This window comes from Harmonia axyridis, chromosome 7, assembly GCF_914767665.1.
Source record: "Harmonia axyridis chromosome 7, icHarAxyr1.1, whole genome shotgun sequence".
Lineage (NCBI taxonomy): Eukaryota > Metazoa > Arthropoda > Insecta > Coleoptera > Coccinellidae > Harmonia > Harmonia axyridis.
The window spans coordinates 32,519,292-32,543,638 of NC_059507.1; the positions used below are offsets into that span (position 1 = coordinate 32,519,292).

Sequence of the window (24,347 nt, forward strand, 5' to 3'; positions counted from 1 at the left end):
GTTAGCAATTTTGCAATGCGTATAGTAACAATCCTGTACAATATCAGCGAAAAATTTGACATTTTAACGAAGATGTGAGAGTTCATAATTTTAGCAATTTTTCACGAATCAACCTATATTTCTTAAACCAATATACTTTTGGGATATTTGAACCTCCAGCCCTCATTCAGTTTGAGGTCCTCTGCGCAGTTGTCCCAGTAGGTATTAAAGAAACTAAGAAACAGTGTTCAATTCGACTAATCCGTAATGACAACATCAAACTTTTCTCTCTAAACTGACAGAGGAAGATGCTAATCTCCTTGTACTATGGGCAATTTAGACAGTCTGAGGTCACAAACAGTCCTTGATTACATAATAACGTCAAGTATTATTTGTATGCTACGTTTTCATAAGATCATAAAACAGTCTTGTTAAAATATTATCAGACATCCATCCTTGAAATGCATGTAAAGAAAATAAGCCTTACACCGAGAAAAGCGTAAAAATAACAAATAAACGAAAATGCTGAGTCCAGAGTATCGAATTTATGAAGGCACTCGATTGAGTTGCTAACCATTTGAAATTGAGTTTTCGAACTTATCGCAAACAAGAGCAAATGAGCATATAATTGAGTATTGCGAAACATCGTCGGTGTATCTGTAAACACAATGGATTAACCAGTTGAAACAATGAGTGACATATCCTAACAATGAAACCCTCAATCAAAATTCAAATATTTAATTTTCTGGAAAAAATTGTTGATAACAAAAAAATTTCATATTAGCAGAAGGATTCATTTGAATGATATTATGTGTATAGGAAAGTTTGAGTTTTGTGACGTCAAATGAAACCGTGCACGAGCACGGTGTTGCCAATTCTCATTGTGTTGTCAGAACGCTATGAAAATGAATTATAAATTCAACTCATGCATACGGAAATGAAGAGTTTTGCAGTAAGTGGTTTTATTTTGATATTATGGAAAAAATACAATATTTCGAGAGAAATCAATATGAAGAGGAAGGAATGTACCATCAGAGCCGCCGCCAGATATTTTGGCGCCCCAGCAAAATAAAATTTTTCCGCCCCAAATAAATTTGAAGGTATTAATATCACAAGATCTCGGTGTTGTAATCACCGCTTGAAGTTTGTTTTCTGAATTTCCGATATATTCGGGTATTTATTTCAATATATTCTGAGTTAATATGAAAATAGAAGTGCGTTCTTTGTGGAGAAACTCGCGAATCGAGTGAAATATCGTATCACTGATATGTTTTTATTTCCGCGCACTTCATGTCAAATTTGATGGTTCATGTTGGGGACAAAATTCGCTTACTGAAAATGAAGTATGCTTCTCTATCTATCTTAATTATTATTTGATGTTGAAGCATGTATCGTTCCGTTTTCAGTAATGGCATAGTTTTTATTTGTTAAATGTCATAAGTGACAGAGGACCAGATAGCAGGTTATCCTATAATTGAAACCTCTCAATGGAAAACCCTGTATATACGAATATCTAAACTCAGTAATCACATTGTTCAACTTTTTGGGACTATCCTTGACATCTAGCACGCCACTGCATACAGACAAACTAACAAAATAAAAACGGATAGAAGCAGTAACTCGATATAATAAAACTACTGGTACTAGTGTTTTTTGGACATCCAATTAATTGTAGTAGATAACATAATTGGAATGTCACGGTTTTGCAATTGAAATCATTAACGTCAGTCTTTTTTCCACATTTCCGAGCAAAAAATGAAAAAAATGTGAATAATAAAAATAAATAATGTCAATGTATATTAATAATTCCCAAAACATCAATTTTTCTTAATGAAAATGTTAACCGTATACATTTCTTATTGAGCAAAATTAAAACATGATTTATATACCTGGACATTGTTTATTGTTGCTATTCACATATTTCTCATACTTTAATGGATTTTATTTTTTTTTCTCTGCCTGCACAGCAGATGTTTATACGTTATTCTCATTGCTATAGAGTATAAATATACGAAAGATGTTAAGAGGTGATTTTTCAGCGATAATTGAGATAATGTGGTAAAACATTTTGAATGGATTTTGTTAATCTCTTTTTGGGATGCCTGTTTCCGGTTTATCACGATGTCTGTAATTTTCGAATTTTGAGTCGGGAATTGTAAATATGACGTTTCGAAATTTTGGTTTCTTGATAATTACCCTACGACATCACTTATGCGATCAAAATTAAGATGTAGAATAACAATTATAAGCTCCATATACCAAACACACACAAAATATAAGAAGAATATCGAAAGAATAGAATAAATATATCTGTGACAACAGTTGAAATTTTACTCGAATCCATAATTCCAAATATTTCATGAATTTGATCAAGGATTAAGTAATCTCCTGATATAGAACACCGTTTTATGTTGAAATGCGAAACTGTCTTATATCATTATCCATGATAACAATTAGGGCTTCTATTATCTCCTTATCTTGTGTTCATTCATAAGAGCAAGAGTTGAACAAAACGACTACAAGCATCCTCTAAATGTAGATCAAACTAAAATCACGTATGCAATGTATGTACATTAATCTTAATCAGTTGAAGGAATATTGCTTATTATGTAGGTAAGCGCTGCGCTTTGATTCTTAACATATATGAAATAATTCATCATGAGTATTTGGTTACAACGAGCGAATTTTTTGAGTTGACTCAGTCTAAAATATCAAAAAGGTAACAACTTACAGAAATATGTTTCGACCAAAAAGGTTAATGGTTTTGAAGGGAAATACCACTTCTGCTGAAACCACTCTCATTTACTTCACCCTTTCATTGAGTTTTGTGAAATATTGTCGAAACTCGATGCAAAATTCAGATTATACATCAGTGACTTTTGTATTGTTTCTTGGCAGTTGTTGTGACTGTTACGAAAATTAACAGATTACGGCATTTGAATTTGAATCAAACGTTTCGAATTTCGAAATAATTTATAGTTACGCATTAAATTTGTGAATAATTACTGACGAAATCGATTTAACACCACCAGAATCAAGAGAAATTACGAATAAAGTTGCATCATTCCACTATATCCAAATTATATCATATTGACAATTGAATTGTGTTAAAATTTGATAGGATCCGAAGTCAGTGTAGGCAAACTCAAGAAGAAAAACTAAAACAATGCTGTAATGAACTCACTACGATACTGAAATAGATAAATAAAATTTGCATGAAGCTTGAAATTGTTATCCTTAGATTTGAAATTATCAGGAAAACAAAATTTCAAATAGCCATTTATGTGTATAGAACCTGTAGCCAGATTTGGATCACCAACTTGAAGGCAGTATTCGATATTCAAACCTTCTCCAAAATACCCTTTGGAGTGTGACTTGTTAACAGTCGTCCGGACGGACAGAATTCGATTCGATCACGGATTCGTCTTCAATGAGTTTGAGACAGCTCTCAGCTAGAAAATTCTCAAAATACTTGGCGAAATGTCTATAGTTAAAATTTGTTACTCATTGTTATTGAAAGTTCAATGAGATACCCCATATCGATATTTATGTGGGTATTTAATCACATACAGATGCGGAAATGACTAAAAAATGCCCCCATATTCTTAGTCATAATAACCGATAAACATAATCATTTATATTGCTGTGTGTACAGCGGGGATAGAAATATATTAGGCCTGAATCACATCTGTCTACATTCTCAATTCCAAGATTAAATTAGTGACTAATGAAGCAATTGGAAGGATAAGTTCGAATTTGCAGGAAAAATTGCTGATGGTTGATCATTTCCTTGAATTTCGAAAACGAAAATGACAATTCTTTGAATGCTTGTTATATCTATGATTTAGTAATTTTACCTGAACGGTTAAAAATAACTATGGATAGGCAAGTTAATTCGTTTTTTTAGAATTGTCTTGGTGTCTTCGAATAGTTATCATGAGTTATCTATGAGTTTATTCACATGAAAAATATTATATGTATATAATGAAACATAAACCTTTTTCATTGTGATTAATTTTTCTTTTCGCCCTACATTCTTGTGAATAGTTTGAATAAAACATACATTTCTGGATCGTTCCAATGACCTGATTTCATATTTGCTTTCCAATTTCAATCATTGAGTGTTTGATAATTCAACGTTATATTTTGAAGATGCAATACTAGAGGCCATTTGCAACAAATTAAGTCCAGTTATCTAGTGTCCAAAAGTGGAGGGTTACTGAGCTAAAGCGACTTTTCGATTCTTCAGAAAATCTCTGAATTGTTCGGGAAAATATTTGATGGTGTAAAAATTCCTTTGATACTTTCTTGAAAGCTGAAAAATGAGGGTTCACTCTCTTTATTTGATTTTTGTCCTATTTAGTGAATAAAACAAAGAATTGATGTGCGTAAATTATATGCTCTATGAAGTCTTTCGCAGTAATATGACAACAGATTCAAAGAGAATTTCTAAAAAAAAATATTTCTAAGATGGTATGAAATGGAATATACCGAACCATGTATGCCAATAAGATATATGACTTACATACAGGGTGGCCATTTGAAAACGAAACAGACGAGATTACAGACGAAATAAAGTTTTTCGATAGAAATGCTCGGACAGGTCGATTTCTGTTTCGAGGGGGACAACTTAAGATGTAGGTTACGGACGCATAGCGCTTCAACCCTTGCTGCTACAACCCCCACCCCCAATTTTTGAATAGGGAAGATGGGGTGAGTGATACCTCAATTTAAAGGTATTTTTATACTGATTTCAGCACAGTAATTGTTTCTTCATTTTATGCATTAGTTCCCGAAATATTCATGAGTTAGTTAGTTAGGAAGGAAGCCACAGTCATGGTTGTTTTGAAGCTCAAAATGTCGAACACTACAAGTGCCATGAGAACACCACTTCATTTTCAAATACTTAGTTGAGAATATTTCGAGAACTAATGCATAAAATGAAAAAACAATTACTGTGCTGAAATCAGTATAAAAATACCTTTCAAATGAGGTATCACTCACCCCATCTTCCCTATTCAAAATTTGGGGGTGAGGGTTGTAGTAGCAAGGGTTGAAGCGCTATGCGTCCGTAACCTACATCTCAAGTTGTCCCCCTCGAAACAGAAATCGACCTGTCCGAGCATTTCTATCGAAAAACTTTATTTCGTCTGTAATCTCGTCTGTTTCGTTTTCAAATGGCCACCCTGTATATGCCAATCATAATTTTTAAAGGATGTCAAGTTCTATTCAAAAATTCAATAGTATTCAAACGGAAGATCTCATTAATAAGTTTGACGTGGATGATACTGCATAATTTGAAATATTCAACAGAAAATAAGTACTAAGTAGATTAAAAGATTAAATGTAAAAGGTATTATTATTCACATATTCAATAAATACGTTTTCCGAATAAAAAACAATGCGGGAAAGAAGTTATTCAGGACCGGTTGTGCAAAAAATATTTTTCAATCGTTGCTAGCAGGAAATTTAGCGGAAGTTGGCAGAGAAATAACGAATCTTGTGAAAAATGTGTAACGCTCACGTTATTATAAACTGAGGATATCCCTATGTAAACTCGTTATACTCCATTATCCTCGAATTCAGCTTTTTCATGCTTCCGGTGGTTGTTAATTGGATTTTATAAGTGGCTTCTGCAGTTGTAGGCAAAATTTTCTGAAGCATTTTGATGCGTTTCGTATTGATTCGTTATTCATTTCGATAAAAGCCCTCGAGCTTGTTTTGGGGGAAACTCGAAAAGAAGGGCAATTATTGATTTTCCCTTAGGGACATTTCCTCGAATAAATTAAATGAAAGGAATATCGTATGGAAGTCTTATAATAGATAACGTAGACGTTTATTTTTTATAGGTTTCGACGACCTTGCCAATCTATTTTTATTGCAAATTTGACCGCATCCAACGCGAATTTCAAAAAGTGCTATTTTCACTTTCCCAATCGGTTTTCAATAGACCGAATTCAAAACTCTGAAAGGAAATATATCAGGTAATCAAAAATGTTTCAACATAAGTTATTATATCTTCCACGTTTCAACTTTCTGGTTATTTGCAAAAGGTATTATCAGATGAAGTTTCTCTCAATTTGATTTTCCAGACAGGATAAGAAGTGCTGATTTTCTTATCAAGTTTCACCCAAATAGCATTTATAGTTTTCCAGAAAAGTTTTTAACGGAAGACGGGCAAATTTTGGTTCATTAGATATTCAAGATATTACACATTGAAAAATCTAAACTGTTAAAAACAAATTCTGGCTACTTTAGTCAGTTCGTTACGAATTTACGTATTTAAACGAATATATTGCTTTTTTGAGATCTCATTCTGCGAGCAAATCGCACTATCGTCTCAATGCCTGTGATTTTCAAATTTTGAATCGGGAATGGTTTCAAACGAAAAGATTTACTTACTACTGTCCTTTCGCTAACAAAATAACTCTCAAAAGGAAATACTTGACTGTAAAATTTTCCAGGGTAGGATCGGTTCACATTAACTTTTTTGATGGGTAAAATCCTACTGAGGGTTTCGTCGATAAAAAAACCTAAAGGAAATTCAATATTTTAGTGACAACAGCTCCTACTGAAATCAGACTTTGCGTGTGGATGAAAATAACAATTTCAAGTTCAGTGGAAAATTTCAACTAATCACATCACCAGAACAGCAGAGGATACAAGAAGAATATTGGAAAATAAATACCAATTATTTCCGGGTTGAGATTTTGCTTATATATAGATATATGTTCCAGTTTGAAGGGCAGAAATCCAGGAGATGACAAAGAATCTAAAAATAATATGAATTTGCTCAATGAACTATATTCGGGGAATTCTTCGTTTACAACGTTGAGGATAAAAAAATCAAATTTATTGATATTTGCGCTGAATGACAGGAGATAGGTATTTAAATGACATTTTCTAGGCTTCAATTTCCAGTTCCATTCAATTTGTTAGAAGAGATCTCCCTGTAATTCTCTCTCAACTAAGCACTTTTCTTGAGTAAAGAGTGACAATTCAAAATGATAATGATTAATGGATTCGGTTTTCATGTCCTTGAGTTTTCTTCGACAACTTTGAAAATTTTCATTTAAGGTATAGGTCTTGCTGAAGTAACCCCCTCATTTTTTATACGTAGAATTGACTGAAAGAATAAAAAGTATAGGCTAAAATTTGAAAATTTTGAGGTTCGATGAATTTGAATTGTCCAAGTTCATGATAAATACTCTGTGCATTTTCGCAAACAGTCTTATAATACTACGTATTTGCAGAATCGAAAATGAAAAATTTTGATCTGATTTGAATTGTTCAAGTTCATGATCTTCTCATTAAGACCCTGTATTTTTTGGTCAAAACCGAAAGAAGTCTGAAATATTACGAATTGACTTAATCGATAATTAAAAAGGTTTTTACGATAACACTTTTTCTATAGAAATATTTTTTACATAGGAATCCCATTAACTCATGAACCGTTGAGTTTTTACACAAAGTATGACATATTCCTGAAATCGCCATCAACAAATAATCTGTTTCCGGTATAACCGGAAGTTTTATAGATCTGAAAATATTTTAGGGAGAAAGATCATTGTCTCAAACCCCAACATACAAATTTTCAGCACAACATTATTATTAGATTTCCATAAAGGACTGATAGGCCATCGCGGTGAATCACACTGTATATTTAAATCTTATCAAGGCAAGTTCATTCAGTTGAATAAAGATAATTTGTTTGGATTAAGAGATAATTGGAAATATGCAGTAATACTTTGTGAATACAATCTAAGAAAAATGATATTCACATTAAAAAGTCTATTATTAGTCTATTAAATTTCATACGAGGATTTATCAAATCAGTCCAATGTAAAAATTGCAAACTGAGATGAACCAAAGTGATGGACGTCTGTTCTAGAAACAAAACAAAAAATCGAAAACTCTCATTTTTTGACCCCTATAGATTTTTGATAGGACGTAGGTATATTCAATTACGTAAAATTCAAAGGGCACATATGGAATCATGCGGGATTATCGAATGATATCACCACTGCACATAAGCTTGTGGACGTCGAATTATTTTTAATTAAAACGATTTTGGTAGTCGCTTTTGTAATGACAAATGCTCACGGTCGTCCATTGAACTCAGTAATTAATCAGGGTCACCTTGTGAAAAGTGGAACCGGCAATATTTTAGGATATATCTACTAAAATTCCCAAACCGCCCAAAGGAATAAATTTGCACATTTCAATAATCCGGTATGATTTTTTTAATCTTGTTCAATCGTAAAAAAACATCCAACATCTGTTTAGTTTAAGATTGTCGTCAATATTGGCTTATCATTCTTGTAATAAATGTTTGTAGAATGAACTGTTCAACTGATTTGCAATTCCGGACTTCGATTCATATTACTCATACCTAATATGCGAAAATATTTGGAGTCAAAATCCGAGGTGGCAATTTTTTTTAATCAATAATGTCAATAACCATAATAAATATGTTTACGACTGTCCGCACAATCCACATATTATTCATCAGCTGCAATATGGAAAAATCAATGATGCTGTTATGTCTGTCATTTGCCAATTAAAAAATAATCGATGTGTTGTGTTTCAAATATTCACTCGATATGAATTTTGATTATACATACTTATCATTGACTACTGCCCAGTTATCGCAGTCCAATTATTGTCTCCAAGGACACAAGACACAAACGGAACAGGATAAATTTGAAATAAATATTGAATAGTGGCATAATGTATTTCGACAACATTCATTAACAAGAATTTTGATAAACCAATTTTCTCTGGAAATTTTTTTTTTAATTTCCATAAAAACACCACAGATTTCACATTCATTAGGAATTTTATTTTCAGTAATATACCAACTTATCGAAAAAAAAACTCTCCTTCGCTCCGCAAATGTCAGCTCTTCTCTCTACATGTGTCTCAAATTCGATGCTTACTGAAAGCATCGCGAGAGCTATAATATTTAGAGAAAAAACCTTAGAGGACCTCTTTTCCCAAAATAATAAGATTTCAGAAATCGGATCGTAAATATTTCTATTTAAAATATTTATATTCAAAATTCTTTCCTTGAGTAATGGAATGTTGTACTCACATAACATTATTTCATGAACATGGCGTGTTATCGTTCATTTGGTTATGGCTATTTAGCTGAAAAGGTCAAATTAGTGATTGCTTACATTTAAAAAAACATATTTCTCACATAAAGATGTCGATATCAGCCCATTAACGGTTTTATGTTTACGTATGAACCTATATTCTTAAATCTTCTCATACGACCTATGGCTGACATTGAGTTTATACTAATTTGGTAGTTATCCCTATATTTACACGAATGGATAATTTTCGCAGGAGACACTTACCTAATTCAAAAATTAAATCAATTAATGTAATAATACTAGAGTTAAAAGTAAAATACTGCTTTTTTTTCAAACTTTAACCCCTGTATTTCTAAAACGAAGATTGTTAGGTTGTTTATATGAACTTTTCTTTTCATGAAAAAAGTTGTTCTATCTAACGCCAAAGTTATTGAACTTAAATCTAAACCATCCTGTATAATTGATAATAAAATTTTGAATACCGCATATTCCTAGCTAGTTTTTGAAATTCAATTCGGCTTTTGGAACGACTGACCCCAAGTTCGAATTCCGCAACTTAATGATCATTCAAATTCTTTTCATTTTGATTTTTAAATTTTTCCTTTACATCTAGTCAAAACAATTAACGTTAAAAGAAGAAGTAAATAAAAATTGCTGGGTTTATAGTTACATTATGTTACTCAATACGAAGTGAAGGCGAGTTGAATAGATGAAAATATATTTTCAAAATTTGGAACCATTCGGCATTTTTACGATGACAATACTCAAGCGATTATCGAAACCTTGACGTGCTCAGATTTAATTTTTGAGATTTAAAATGTACGAAGTCAGCTTTTGTTCATGCTTTAACAACGACTTCAGAACTTTCTTAAAAATGTCATGACAAAATACCGACCAACATTGTCGTGTAACACTCCAGGTTCAGAAACCTTTTCAATTCACATCCTACAAATAAGGTTAAATGAACAAAATCTGCCTTCATTCCTTGTAGCAGTCTACGGAAAGCCCCTTAGTCGTAAATAATTTACTTTTATAGGGTCAGTGACCAGCTGTTTAAGGAATACTTGAGGTTGTGGACAAACTTTATCGGAATTTTTCATTCCTTTACTCATTTGGAACACATTTAACGGAATTTATTAATAGCTCATTATTTATGATTTGAATGCCAAATATCTTGATTATGATCTCAATCAATAAAAACCTAACCTAACCCAACCTAGGTTAGGTTTATTAATGGCTCATTATTTCTGATTTGAATGCAAAATATCTCTACTTTGATATCAATCAATAATTATCCAACGGCGGGATTTGAACCCGAGACCATACGATACGTATAAAAATTCAAATTATTTTTTCCCGTATAAACGCTTTGCTTTGTGGGTGTTATCATTCACAGAAAAACAAAGAAAACTCATATCTGCCATTGCAGTATTTCTACATAACATATTTTCTCCTTTTTGGTTTGAAGCAAACACATTAATGTTTCAGAGGTTAAATCCTTTTTATAAATTTAACTAAGATATTGGCTAAATTGGACTGTTATGGGAGGTGAATCAAAACCAGTTGCACCTTGTCGACGTTTCGGACATTTATCATCTTAAATTTACTAATTTAAATGTAGTCTTTGACATCAACTAACTAACCGATCACTATTATAACTATTAGTTATAATGGTGATCGGATAGGTTAGGTTAGTTCGAGTACACAACATCTTAATTGAATTAAGTCATGATGAGGGACAACATCATTATTTTTTATGTAAATTCAAGATAATGAATGAAACATAGACAAGGTTCAACTGGGTTTGAAACAATTTCCGACTCAAAATGCTAAAAATACAGACAAAGTGTTAGTGTTAATTTTCAATATTGTCGGTGCTCAAATAAATCATCTTTATTCGACTAAACGAACTTGCCTTGATAAACTCTCCAAATATATTGACGAAAATATTTAGTCCTCTGATTTCAGTGTTCCTAACTATCTACAGTCCATTCAGGAATTATTGACATCCCGGGTGGCTGTGAAAAATCGAAATTAAGTTGGTACTGGCTCATTCAGTAACATTTTGAATTGCAGATTTCGGGTTGGCATTGAAAATGTCATTGATAGGAGGTTAGATTTCAGTTTGTTTGTGTTATTGTTTTTGACCCAAGAAATTTTTAAACAAAAAAGTTGTATCAATTTCAAATACATATTGATTAGTTTATTTGAGTATTTCTCACAGTACTGTTTGAAAAAAGAAGAAGACAAGTCATTACAGCCTGGATTATTAGTAATAGAAAACCTGTGCAATACGATTTCATCTTCAAAGAATCATTGAATGATTTGTTTGTTACCAAAAGCCGAGCCAAAAGCAACCAATATATTAGCCTGGATGAAATTTGACCAAAAAGCATATGGATTTTGATCAATCAAAGACAACATTACATAAACTTAATTGGTCAAGTTCAAAACAGTTAATGAAAGGAAAATTCTTATTGATAAACAGAAAAATATAATAAGTTGAGTACGATTTTATGGTGAATACAGAGAATATTATCAACAAAATGTGAAATTCATTTATCTGGAGGAATGGGGATTATACAAAATCTAAGAAGGGAGAATTATTTTATAATTGGGTTGCTAAATTGATACCTTTTCTGCATAACCATAGTTATATTATATCAAACTATATGAAAAAGATCTGTAAACAAAGTCTTGGCATTGCATCTATAGTTTATTTATTTAATAAATTCTAATTGCTTTATAGAATTTTTACTGAGTATTTCTTCGAAAATATATTCAGAAGAGTAAATTTAAGAATTCCTTCACCTCTTAACCACTTACAGATAATAACAGAATGCAAAAAAATTTTAAAATTCATGAATTATATATAATTTCATGTAAAAATGCTTTTAGTGAGTGAGTCGAAACTGTTATGGACAAAATACCTTATGTAATTTAATAGTAAATAGTATAACAGCATTTCAATAAAAATAGAAGTGTATAAATAGTATCTATATTTTTCATACAAGTTTAATCAATCATTCATGTCATGAACAGTTTCAATAAATAGTGACTTTGGAAAGTAAATGACACATCGGCTGATAAATTGGTTCCAATTTTGAAAGTTACAGTACAACTGTGATGTCAAAATTCTTCATATACTGAATGGATTCTTTGAATTTTATTTCTGTCTTATGATATGGCTCTCCCATTCACTAAGCTACACTATTTAAATTTATCAACCAGTTTTTTCTGTTTTTTCCACCAGTTTAGACACCACAGTTAAAATGGTCCATAAGAGTTATATGATAAGAATTTTGCAAGCAGGTTGGTATCCAGTGTCCATCAAGAATGCAACAATTTTTGAAGAGCATTTGGTGAAAAGGAACATGCATATTTTGATGATCTTCAATAGGATCTTTCATGGTTGACTCTTAAATGAATAGATATCTCTTCATCGGATTTACTTGAAATGAGATAGCATTTCACTATATTTTCACGTTATATAATCTGAATTCCAATTTATGAAATCATGACTGTATGCGTCCCTTCCTAATAATCGTAATTTTGAAAATTCAGGATCTTTCGGATACAAAAATGATGAAAATAATTCAAACTGGTTATTTCTATGATGCACCACAGCAATTTTTAGTGATATTTTTGTAACCAGAAATAATGCCGACTAGACGTTCACGGCCTGCTTCGATGTCAATAATTCTTGAATGGACTGTAATTTGTTTACTCAAGGATGCGCAAGCACCGAATCCATATATTCTCAATTTGCATTAATAAAAAATTGTTCATCGAATTGAAAATTTTATTTTCATTGAATATTGTTATGAAATTGTCTGTGTCACAATTTGTGAAAATTGTGTTGTATGATGAGGGTACCCGTAATAACAATTTTATTTGATATGTAATCTATGAGACTTTGTCGAGATTGTCATAAAGATAGTTATATTAATCAAGGTATTCTGCTAGCTGATGATCTTCAGGTCTTCCCAAGTTCTGAATCGATTCTCTGAAATGTTAATGGGAATTCCAAATCTATCGTTCACCACCGAGTTCACCACTTACCTACAATAGGATCGAAAGTTTTGAATTTTCGCTGAATATCAAGTATTATACTCGATTAGAGAACTCTTGTTCGAATTCTTCATCAATCCGAACTTTCATTAGAAATTATTGTATTAATTATTGCGAATTGTATTATAGAGCTTTCTCCCAGTCGTTTATTGATTTTCTTCAGTGTTTTAGTTAACCTACAAATATTTATTATGGAAAAATGGGGCTAACGTGATTTTGTTATACATATAATATTCGCTTAATTTTTTACGACTTGTGTAATGTAAGTAAAATGTAATGAGACAAATGGAAAAACCACCCACAATTTATGTAATTATGTATTACGTACTAGTTATTAAGTGAGTCTTTTTTCACTAATGGAATGTTTGTGAAAATGTGAAGTGAAAAAAGGAGTTATTTTTAGAACAAAAAGAAAAATTTTGTTTTTGACCTATCCTATATACTTTGTATTTTCTTACAGGATCAATAAATTATGTTATGTTATATGCAGTGTTAAATTTAACACACGGTTATACGAAAAAACAAATATTTTATTAATCCAATGGATGTTCTTCAAAGTGATACCCTGCAGATTACAATGACACAGAATAACTGCAATGTTCATTCCAGTCTTCAAAACAGTTATTACACTAAGTTTCCGGTAGGTATTCAAGAAGTGAATATTTTAATGGGAGGAAATAGGAAACAGTGACACAGAACCAGATCTTGCGGAACGACATTCACTTGATTTTTAATGAAATACTGACAGATAATGACAGCAGAATGCGATAGTCATTTATCGCAATTCAAAGACCATGAATATTCGCTATAATATAAAAGGTGTAGGTATATGATTGTGGTTGCGAAAAAATTTAAGGGGCGATTCCTTGTCAAAAAATAGGGTGGGTCTTTCATATAAACGTTTCTTATGCCCCCCCCTGCTTAGTTACAGCCCCCTAAGATTTTTTTTTACCTTCAAAATTAAAAGATCATGTTCTTTAACCAGGAGGATCAATGCGGTATAGCAAACAATTTTTGTGCCAGATTTCATGCAAATTGTTTTAAGGAGAAGACGATCATTTTTCCTTGAACAATTCATTATTGGAAATGATAAAGCAAAATGCTCAGGATCTCAGAGAACAGGTGCACGGAAACACCTTCCACTTTGGAAGCTACGTATTCTATTGATTTTCTAAAAACAGCTGACCACAATTTACTTCGAAGACTGAAATTTATAAACAAACGTCGACAATGTCACGAAATTTATGTCAGCTATTTACGATGAAAAACACATGGCCCAACAAAGCTTATTTTACAATAATGTTTCAATCCTTTCGTTCAGCATTGTTAAATAGTGAATTGTTTGGATACCTCGATGAATTCATTATTTAATTAAGATACCATTCATAACAGTTGGTTAAATTTGTTTGGAACGATAACTACATTCCAATTCTATGAACTAAGATACCTCCATTTCAAACGATACTATTTCTAGACGACAATGTGCAACAAAAGGAATAACAACCTGGCATCAGGCAAGAATTCAGCACACTGCAACATTGATGAATGCGTTTCTAATAGATGCTGAAGTAAAAGTCAGATCTCTTTGTAAATGTCACAAAAGTCTCGTTCACATTCCAAGTATGTTCATATCGCTTCCTTATCGAATAGTTCATTGCTTTTGTTCATTATTTTCAATGGCACCTATATGTATGGAAGTGTAGAGGAAAATACATTTTTATAGTATAAGAGTCTTAGAAACCTATCCATGCCAATGCAGTTTCAGTTCCCATGACCTTGTTCAATTACTCATGAGTTCAGTTCATTTTTTCAGTGAATATCGATGTGTGGATTTTCTTTGGAAATAGATGATTTGTAATTTCAAAAAAACAATCAATATTCGTCTAATCAAGATTTGAAATATTTTATAAATGCATATTATGCAGTCTTAGAAAAAGTTCTCATTTCTAATAACTCAACCTTAGTTGTTCGATGATATATTATTTTATGATCTACAAAATATAACTTCGAAATTTTCCAAATTCCTTCATTTGTTTCCAATCATAAACATTTTATTTCTCTGCCTTCCAAAGGTTAACATTTTTTAACTACTTAAATAAGGGCCATTGAATTCTCAACCTGTTATTTACTAGGTTATTTATGACTAGGGTCGGTAACAATTTTATGATCTACAAAAAATATAGTCTGCCTGATTCCGGTGAGGTTCGAATTTGAAATCATTCAATCATTTTTTCGGGAACTTTAGTTTCGTATGAAATTTGGTTAAAAAATCAGTGTTTATATCACATTGAATTTCCTGACCCAAAAATAATATCCAGGAATTTTTAAATAAAAAAATTAAGGAAGGAAAATTCAAGAAAATTATTACAAGGGAATTTAAAAACGCATTAACATGAAACTGAAGGCATATATTGGTACCATGATATAGAATATTTTGACAGAAAAGACTTACAGTTATGAATTTTCAATGGAAGATTCCAATTTTTATGTTAGGTTTTCTGTTTGAAAGTTAAATCGGTTACGTTGGGTAAAATTGAATTTGTCTTCAGTGTAATTATTTTCTGACCATTACCGAATGACAATTCAAAATATAATACATCGGAGCATAATTATCTAGCTTTCAAAAAGAAGTCAAGCTCATTCTATGCATTTAAATATTTGAAAATCGGTCAAAATCCTCTATAAACATCTGGCAAATATTTCTAGTTTTTAGAAACATGAAATGTAGGTACTCTTTGTTGAGATCTTGCACCTTGAGCACAACTTTCATAACAGGCATAGGTAAATACCAGACTTTTTCTCAGTGAAATGGGTATGCCAGGTATAATTCCTTCAAAATATTCGGGTAGTACCATCATAGTATATGTTTTTATACTATTCAGAGGAATGGAGGTCCTGGGGCAAAGGTTTCCTCAAGTTAAACCAAATATAAAATTTAAAAAAACATTCACCCATCATATATATATATTTTTTTTTGAATTTATGTATGTGAATTCTAATTGTAATTTTTGTTATGATAATAATGAATAAAGATTGCTTTGATTTTGATTTTATATAGGGCTATTCTCAGAACTATATACCTAAGCCTTTTGCATGAAATTCAGAATAACATTGTTTATTATAACCTGATGCAGGCTTCAGTTTTTGTTTTATTTGTAATAATTTATTTGAGTATGATCATTCATAGGTATTTCCACATGCGTTTTTGAAATAACTATTTATGCAAAGGTAGCTATATTATTATAATAATATGTATTTCATTTGAATAACTTAACATTTATCAAATTCAAATGCGTAATGATTTACAATGAACTGGATCTATTGTTGATAATTTGAATGTGCAACTTCAATAGTCATTCTGATTTAATTTGGTAGATAGATGGTTAATGATTAAATGATACGATTTCCAAATTGGGAATGTAAATTTGTAAAAGAATGTCATAGGTCGGGACGGAAGAGCTGAATCTGCAAAACTCACCTGAGTAACAACAAAAGATCCTTTCCAGCTGAAGAGGGGCTTGTGGAACATCCTAAACTGGAACTTGAGCTTCCCCATGTCATCGGTGACCCTGAACGTGTCGGCCAACGTAGTGATCCAATTAACCACCTCCTCGTTGGCGTAGGTGATCAAACCTTGTCCAAACTGATGCTTACCATCCATAACAAAATTAAGTATGCCCCTCACCGAATTCTCCGTAAGAATAGTCTCCTCATCCAGATGCACCAACCAGTCGGTGTCGTTGAGAATGTTGACATCATCTTCGAGACAATACTGCAGGGCCCTGGCCTTGAAAAGTGCACCAGTCTTGGTCCGATACGTAGTCGGCACCACGATCTCCTGCACCCTCTTGTCCTGCTCCAGCCCTATGGGTTTGTCGGTCACGACCTGGATCAGGAAGTTCTCCAAGCCGGCGTCTATACATTTGTTCTTGTTTCGATTCACGTTTGTTTTCACCAAATGCGGAAAGTCCCCTCGAGTCACTACCCTGAAACACACGAAGGGGGCCAGAAGAGGCGACCCCTTCAGTATCACCTTATCGGGGAAGGCGTTGTAAAGGGTGAGTCCTATAAAATTGAACAGGACCTGGGGCAGCGACAGGAACGCTATAAACCTCAGGAAGTACAACAACGAGGCCCCCAAGTAACCGTAGCGTACCCATGGGTTGATCTCGTACACCGACTTGTCGAACTTAAGACCGCCACTGAGTATCTCGAATAAGAATATAAACGAAACGAAAAGACAGCAATGAAGGTAATGTTTTGATTTGCTGTCTAGCATCATTCAACGGGGTTTAGAGTTAAGTACCTGACGTTTACACTGCGGAAAGCCGGCTGGGTCCTCACTATCGAATCACAAGACACACACCAATCACGCCAAGATCCATCTTTCACCTCAACCGGCTTGTTTTTAACATTGCAGACGCCGCACTCAACTTCACTGGATTTGCGTGTGACTCAGCATCGCGTTTTTCGTTCGATCCTTCGAAGGGACAGGATATGTCGGCCGGCTGCGGGGAGTGGAACGAAATAGGGTGGTTTGGGGTTTCGTGGAATCGGCCGTGTTTTGTTGCTACCTCGTAGAATGCGACCGTCGAACTGTGGCAGCCACGCCAACGGTCGGTCGATGTGATCAACCTCTCTGTCTTTCAGCGTGTCAACGGAGACCGCGCACCAGGTCCTGGTTTCGGCTCATTGATAATCTTCGTGGCGGGAGAAGGCGTCGTTCGAATGTCCGAGGGGGTTCTGGTTCTGGCGCTGGCCTGCTGGAAGTAGACGGCATTGAAATGTCGGTCTTATTTCGGGTTTTTGCGAGGGATTCACGATGGAATTTCGCATGATGCGGGTTAACGACTAACGTTTCCTTTATGGACGCCTAGATGTCAGCACGTAACACATTTTTGCTCGCATCGGCGTTGCCAGAAGTGATTGTTTTTCTTGGAATTGAGGTTTTCTAAAATCGCAACTTTTTTTCGGAAAAATAACTTCTGATGAATGCTTTTGAGTATATAATTAACATTGAATATTTCATTGTTTTTGTTTTCACAAGAGGCTTTTATGTTTTCCTATAATAATAGGTATGTCGAATTAAGGATCATTTAGATACAATCAATACAGGGTGTATCTGAATAACACCGAAAAAATGTCAGGGGTGAATCTGTAATGAAAATAAAGATAGTTATTTGGTATAAAATTTTTTGAAAAACTTCCCCGAAAAAGTTACACTCTTTCGAAAATAAAGAAAGAAATTGTTTTTCTTCTTTATATTTCATGTTTATATATTATATTACATATTATTGGTCAATTAAACTACACATCTCCGCTCAGAAATCGTTGAAATAGTCAACCCCTAAAATATTTTTTCTCACAACTTCTTTTTGATGAAAATTTTTCTTTTGAAAGAACATGACTGTAAACATTTTCATCTCTACAAGATATTTCGAAAACTTGAGAATTTATGAAAAAAACAAATGTATTGTAAGCTCATGTTAAATAGCATTTTATTGAAAAAGAGCCAACAAAATTATGATTCTACTAGGCTAAAACTTTTACAGTTAAAACAATAGTGAAAGAACAATGAACAAAAACCTGTCGAATATCGCCAATACAATTGGTAGAAATATTAAAAAAAATATATCTGTTAAAAATTTTTTTTGTTAATCTTCGGAAGGGTGTATTTTTTCCGGGGAGGTTTTTCAAAAAATTCTATACCAAATACCCACCTTAATTTTCATCAAAGAGTCATCCCTTATAATTTTTCGGTGTTATTCGTTATTTGGATGCACCCTGTATATTCTTCCGTCAGAATTTCGATTGAGAAGTTAACCGCATTGAAATATTATATTGAGTATCAAGAACTATAAGCATATATAAGATCGAAGACAGGGCCGTCGCTAAGGGGAAGGCAAGGCAAGCACGGATCCAGGGGGGGCAGGGGAAACTCCCACCCCCCGCTAAAGGCCCGGCTACCCCTGTGAAATTTGACATACTAAGGCTAAAATAAATACAAGACCAGCAAAATTCAATTTGGCACAATTACCGAAATAAAGATGTCTAAAAGTTACCCCTCCTCAAATTAGGGCTTGGATTTGGGCCTGAGGCAGTGTTGACGGTCGGGAAAGTACAATGATTTATTTTTCTTTACCATTCCTAGAATGAATTTAAATTTTTTGTTAAGAGAGGTTCATACCACGTGACATTCCCCTGATCTGCCAAAGTTCAACTACTTTCTTTCCTCCGGGTTTTTTGGTTTCCACCACATTTCAGGATGATGTCCTTTTCTACCAAATGTGAAATTTCAAAATACGTTTTAACGTCTTCATTCCTAATTTTAGAAAAACCGCATTTTCAGCCTTTGAAAAGATTTTTTTTATAATATTTTGATGCGAAAATTCATTAAAAAAATATAAGAACCCGCAATGCCGAACTCTTTGAAATGAATAATAGTGAAAACCTGATATAAATCGATATCTAGTATTTAGCGTAAAATAAAGCGTACTAATATTTTTTTTCTATGTTATCATCAAAATTATTCAGAGACTCCTTCAATTATTTCATCACTGGATAGAGGAACCGATTATCAAATATTAATTTTTTTGCATTCATTAGAGTTGACTTGTTGTTGTTAGGGCGGCAGTTTGGCTAGCGACGGCTCTGATCAAAGACAACAATAAATTGTGTGAAGGAGCAGCCTAGCGACGACTCCAATTGTTGTATGTAATCGGTACGTAATGCTTATAGCGTTTTTTGTACGATCCCATTATTGCTTTCAACACTAAGTAGGTAGTAGAAGCATTGAGATCACTTTTGGGCTGGAAACGATTTTTTGTCTTGCCTTCAAACGTTTCCACTCACAAAATGCATTTTTGACCATCCCAGACATCTTTGGTTTCGTGTTTGTCTGTCGGTCTTCGTATCTACACATATTATAGATACAGCCTTAACTCATACAATTCTCATCTGATTTCAATGAAATTTGGTATATGTATTCAATTTGGACCGGAGATGGTGTCATAAGAATTTTATCTTTTGGCTTTGGGCCGTACATAAGCGGTTGAACTTGCTCATGCACAAATGTGGAATATCTGAGATATTTCAAAATCTACTACACTGGCTTTTATGATAAACCGAAGTACTAGAGACTATTAAAAACAATTTTGGTAACTTCATGTTTTTATTTAATATGTCTTAGAGACATCTGCAAGTAATTTTGGCGTCGGCACAATATTCTAGAATCTTGATATAATCGAGAATGGTGGATCGTGCAAAAATTACTATTTCACTCGGGTGTTTTATAATGGAAAATACATATTTTTTCAGTAGCAAACCTTATTCATGTCGCCAAACCTTATGTACATCATAGTTTTTCAGCAAAAAGTTTTGGTAAATGTCATGATACTCATCTTCTTGATAAATAAGTATCGATTTTTGATTTGATCTTGTGATTCATTCAAAGTTGTTCCTTTGGCAATTTCGCGAATGACAAAATCACTAGCCTAGATGGCCGTGATTTTGACAATATGATATGTCATGAACGAAATCAACAAACTTTCACGTTAATTAAAAGTGTTGTCGGCAAAAAATTCACTCTTATGATATTATTTACGATAAAAACTTCATGGATATGAATTTATGTTGAATTCCATATACTTCTTGACACAACAAATCTCAAATATATCCTGCATAATTTTTGTTTATTTCAAAAAATATATCAAAATTTTATATATTCTCGATACGATTCAAATTCAGTTGGATTCAGAAGATACCTGAATAAATAAATCTTACAACGCCGCATGGCATATCATTGCCAATTCATTAGCATAATGTATTGCTAGATCCAATATTTTTAAACAGGTGCTCATACACAATGCACATCCAAATAAATATCAACAACTGACTGTCTTTTTTATTATTTCCAAAATAACTTTTTTCACAGAGAAATGTTCTCGAAAAAGACCTAATCATATGTGCTGAAATTCACAAAATTCAACTACTACAAGCTAGAGAATCCGATCCGATGATCGGTTATTTCAAAGAAATATTAGGTACTAATAAGCTGATAAATATTCAAAATCACACTGGCTTTGAAAATTAAATAAATATTGTTTTTCAAATAATTGGTATCTACCTATATCGTTTGTGATACAGAATATGGGGGAATCTGCATTATTTTGGTATGTGCATTATTATTTATTTTTCTCCCCTTGCCTTTCCACAGTTTACTCTTTGAAACGTATCCAAAAATAAAAAAAAAACGATTTATTTATTCCATATAATGCATTATAAGGTTTTGAACATCCTTAATAAAACTACAATAATCGGCTTCTTTATGGGAAATTCAATTAATAACTGGCTAATATCAAAGTTCCTCAGTTCTACATCAATAACAATGGAATTATATCTCGTATGTTATATTCCACCTTCGTATTGTTAAATAATAATTTCCGTTATTTCAAGGTCTCGCTAATTTTTTGTGTAGTTTAGTTGCAGGTTTTAAGGATAACCTTGAATATTCTTTAATCACCTATCGACCACTCGAAACAATTTTGTTTTATAAATTACCTGCGAGAGTGTTGAATAGGTATTCCTAGATTCATTTCCTTCTCAAGGTTCCTGAAAAATTGGTTATTCAAATGCCCAATATGTTTGTTCATTAAGCTGTTTTTACCCAGATACTCAATTTGAAAATTTTCCGAAATGAATTTATATTTATTTTAAGATTTTTAAGTGCATACGACAACTGGAAGACTGAATGAGAATTTATTTTCTCAAATTCTGTGGTTATTCCGTTCATTCTTCCACATCTTGTAGAACAAAATCGTGCGAGAATATATCAGAAACGCACAGTTTTCATGGTTATATTTTATTATTCTATGTTGGTACTCCGAACTTTCCGCCACGGCTTTATCTGTCAATTCATCAATTTGCCTTGAAGAAATCAGTTCTGCCAACCAACATTTTTCAATACAAAAATCACTAAATTATATTTATGGAAATATTTCTCATTAATTTCAATGAAAATGCAATGAATTAGAGAAAATAATGTATAATACTCGTACAGAAGGCTCATTCTACCACTCGTTCATTCCAAAACTCGCCACTTCGTGGCTCGTTTTTGAATTTTGAACTCGTGGAAGAATATCAATGCCTTCTGCACTTGTATTATAAATAACTATTCTCTAATTCTGTGGTTATTCCGTTCATTCTTCCACATCTTGTAGAACAAAATCGTGCGAGAATATATCAGAAACGCACAGTTTTCATGGTTATATTTTATTATTCTATGTTGGCACTCCGAACATTCCGCTACGGCTTTATCTGTCAATTCATCAAATTGCCTTAAAGAAATCAGTTCTGCCAACCAACATTTTTCAATGCAAAAATCACTAAATTATATTTATGGAAATATTTCATTAATTTCAATGAAAATGCAATGAATTAGAGAAAATAATGTATAATACTAGTACAGAAGGCTCATTCTACCACTCGTTCATTCAAAAACTCGCCACTTCGTGGCTCGTTTTTGAATTTTGAACTCGTGGAAGAATATCAATGCCTTCTTCACTTGTATTATAAATAACTATTCAATATTATGCTTGAATTTTGTATTTCCTATTATAATTATGGTGACACGTCAACACTAAATTTCACAAGAAGCTTCAAATGGTTATTCTTTTCATACACGTTAAATCTCAATGCAATGGGATCACGGGGAAAGTGAGCTTTTTTTACAATATTTTTCATGAATTTTCTATGGTTCTGATGATGATCATATTGGAATATTGGGTAATTTTTTATTTTCTTCATGAATTTTCTATGGTGCGTAAAATTTTTTCTACGGAGCTTGAAATAGTTTTTCTATACAGGTTGTCGCTTAATCATATGCTAATATTTAAGGCGGCAATTTTGGAGCCATTTTAAGAAAAAAATGTAAACTTATGTAGTAAACGTTCTAACTTTTGAGGAATGAGATGGTTCCATATAGGTACAGTTGAAACTGAATACAATGAGATGAGAATAGAAGTTCAGGCTATTACATTACAGGCGGACATACAGACTGACAGACACGAATCCAAAGTTGATCAAGATGACCTGAAATGTATTTAGTTATCGGAAATTTTGAAATCAACACTTTTTATCCCAAAATTGGTCACAATGCTTACTCTACCTTCAGTAGACTCGGAAGTGAAATTATATTAAAAGGTACTCGAGATCTCACTCACCTTATTTCCAAACGTAATCCTGAAGTTATTCATCTCTATCCGGATATATAAAGCATTCAAGCATTTCGAACCTATTCAGTTGATCTGACGTTGAGATATATTCCTTGGAAATATGGTATTTTTTCTTGATTTGTTTAATATATTTTATTCCAGTTGGTGTAAATAAATAAACTTCAGAATTGAATAGTGAAACTGACAAAGTCAGATGAAAATACTTGAAACTTCGATGAAACAGACTCATCGAAAAGTACAGTAGAATGTTAGGTATTTGCTTCGGAAATTTTATATTTTTATTTTCACTTTTCGAATTGAGTATAAACAAAGAAATTATTACATTTCTGGATTAATATTCAGTAATTCTTATAATTTTGCAATAAAATATTATTATGGTGATATTAAAGAAAAATTTACAAAAAAAAAGAATGACTGGTCACCAGGAAAGGTAGTTAAATAGTTTCCAGGTTCTGATGGGAGAGTGAGAGTGGTAGATTCAAAAGACCAAGTTGGAAAGACCGATTCAATATGTTTAGTTCATTTTATTCCATGATTGTGTTGTAAAGGGTGTTTTTTTAGAGCTATAGAACTTAAAATTGCAATAAAACAACGATGGATTATTCGATTGACATGAATTTCATTTATCCGCAAGATAATCTTGTGGCATTACATTTTAAATATGATTTCTGGCATATGACCGCCACGGCTGGCTCGGATGTAGTCCAATCTGGACGTCCAATTTTCGATGACTTTTTCCAACATTTGTGGCCGTATATCGGCAATAACACGGCGAATGTTGTCTTCCAAATGGTCAAGGGTTTGTGGCTTATCCGCATAGACCAATGACTTCACATAGCGCCACAGAAAGTAGTCTAGCGGTGTTAAATCACAAGATCTTGGAGGCCAATTCATAGGTCCAAAACGTGAAATTAGGCGGTCACCAAACGTGTCTTCCAATAAATCGATTGTGGCACGAGCTGTGTGA

The 24,347-nt window shown here is 32.8% G+C and overlaps 1 protein-coding gene across 2 annotated transcripts in view; it reads right to left on the bottom strand.

Annotated features, from left to right (window-relative positions):
- Positions 1-23,525, bottom strand: part of LOC123684138 (beta-1,4-mannosyltransferase egh) — a 29,969-nt gene extending 6,444 nt beyond the window's left edge. Inside the window, exons 1-2 of one of the 2 annotated variants that reach the window (XM_045623283.1) lie at positions 23,369-23,525; positions 16,627-17,911 (exon numbers count right to left, since the gene is read on the bottom strand). In XM_045623283.1, coding sequence (XP_045479239.1) covers positions 16,627-17,430 — 804 coding nt within the window. In that variant the 5' untranslated portion in view covers positions 17,431-17,911; positions 23,369-23,525. The remainder of the gene's footprint in view (positions 1-16,626; positions 17,912-23,368) is intronic. The other variant, XM_045623282.1, reaches the window with a different exon arrangement.
- Positions 23,526-24,347: the final 822 nt, after the last annotated feature.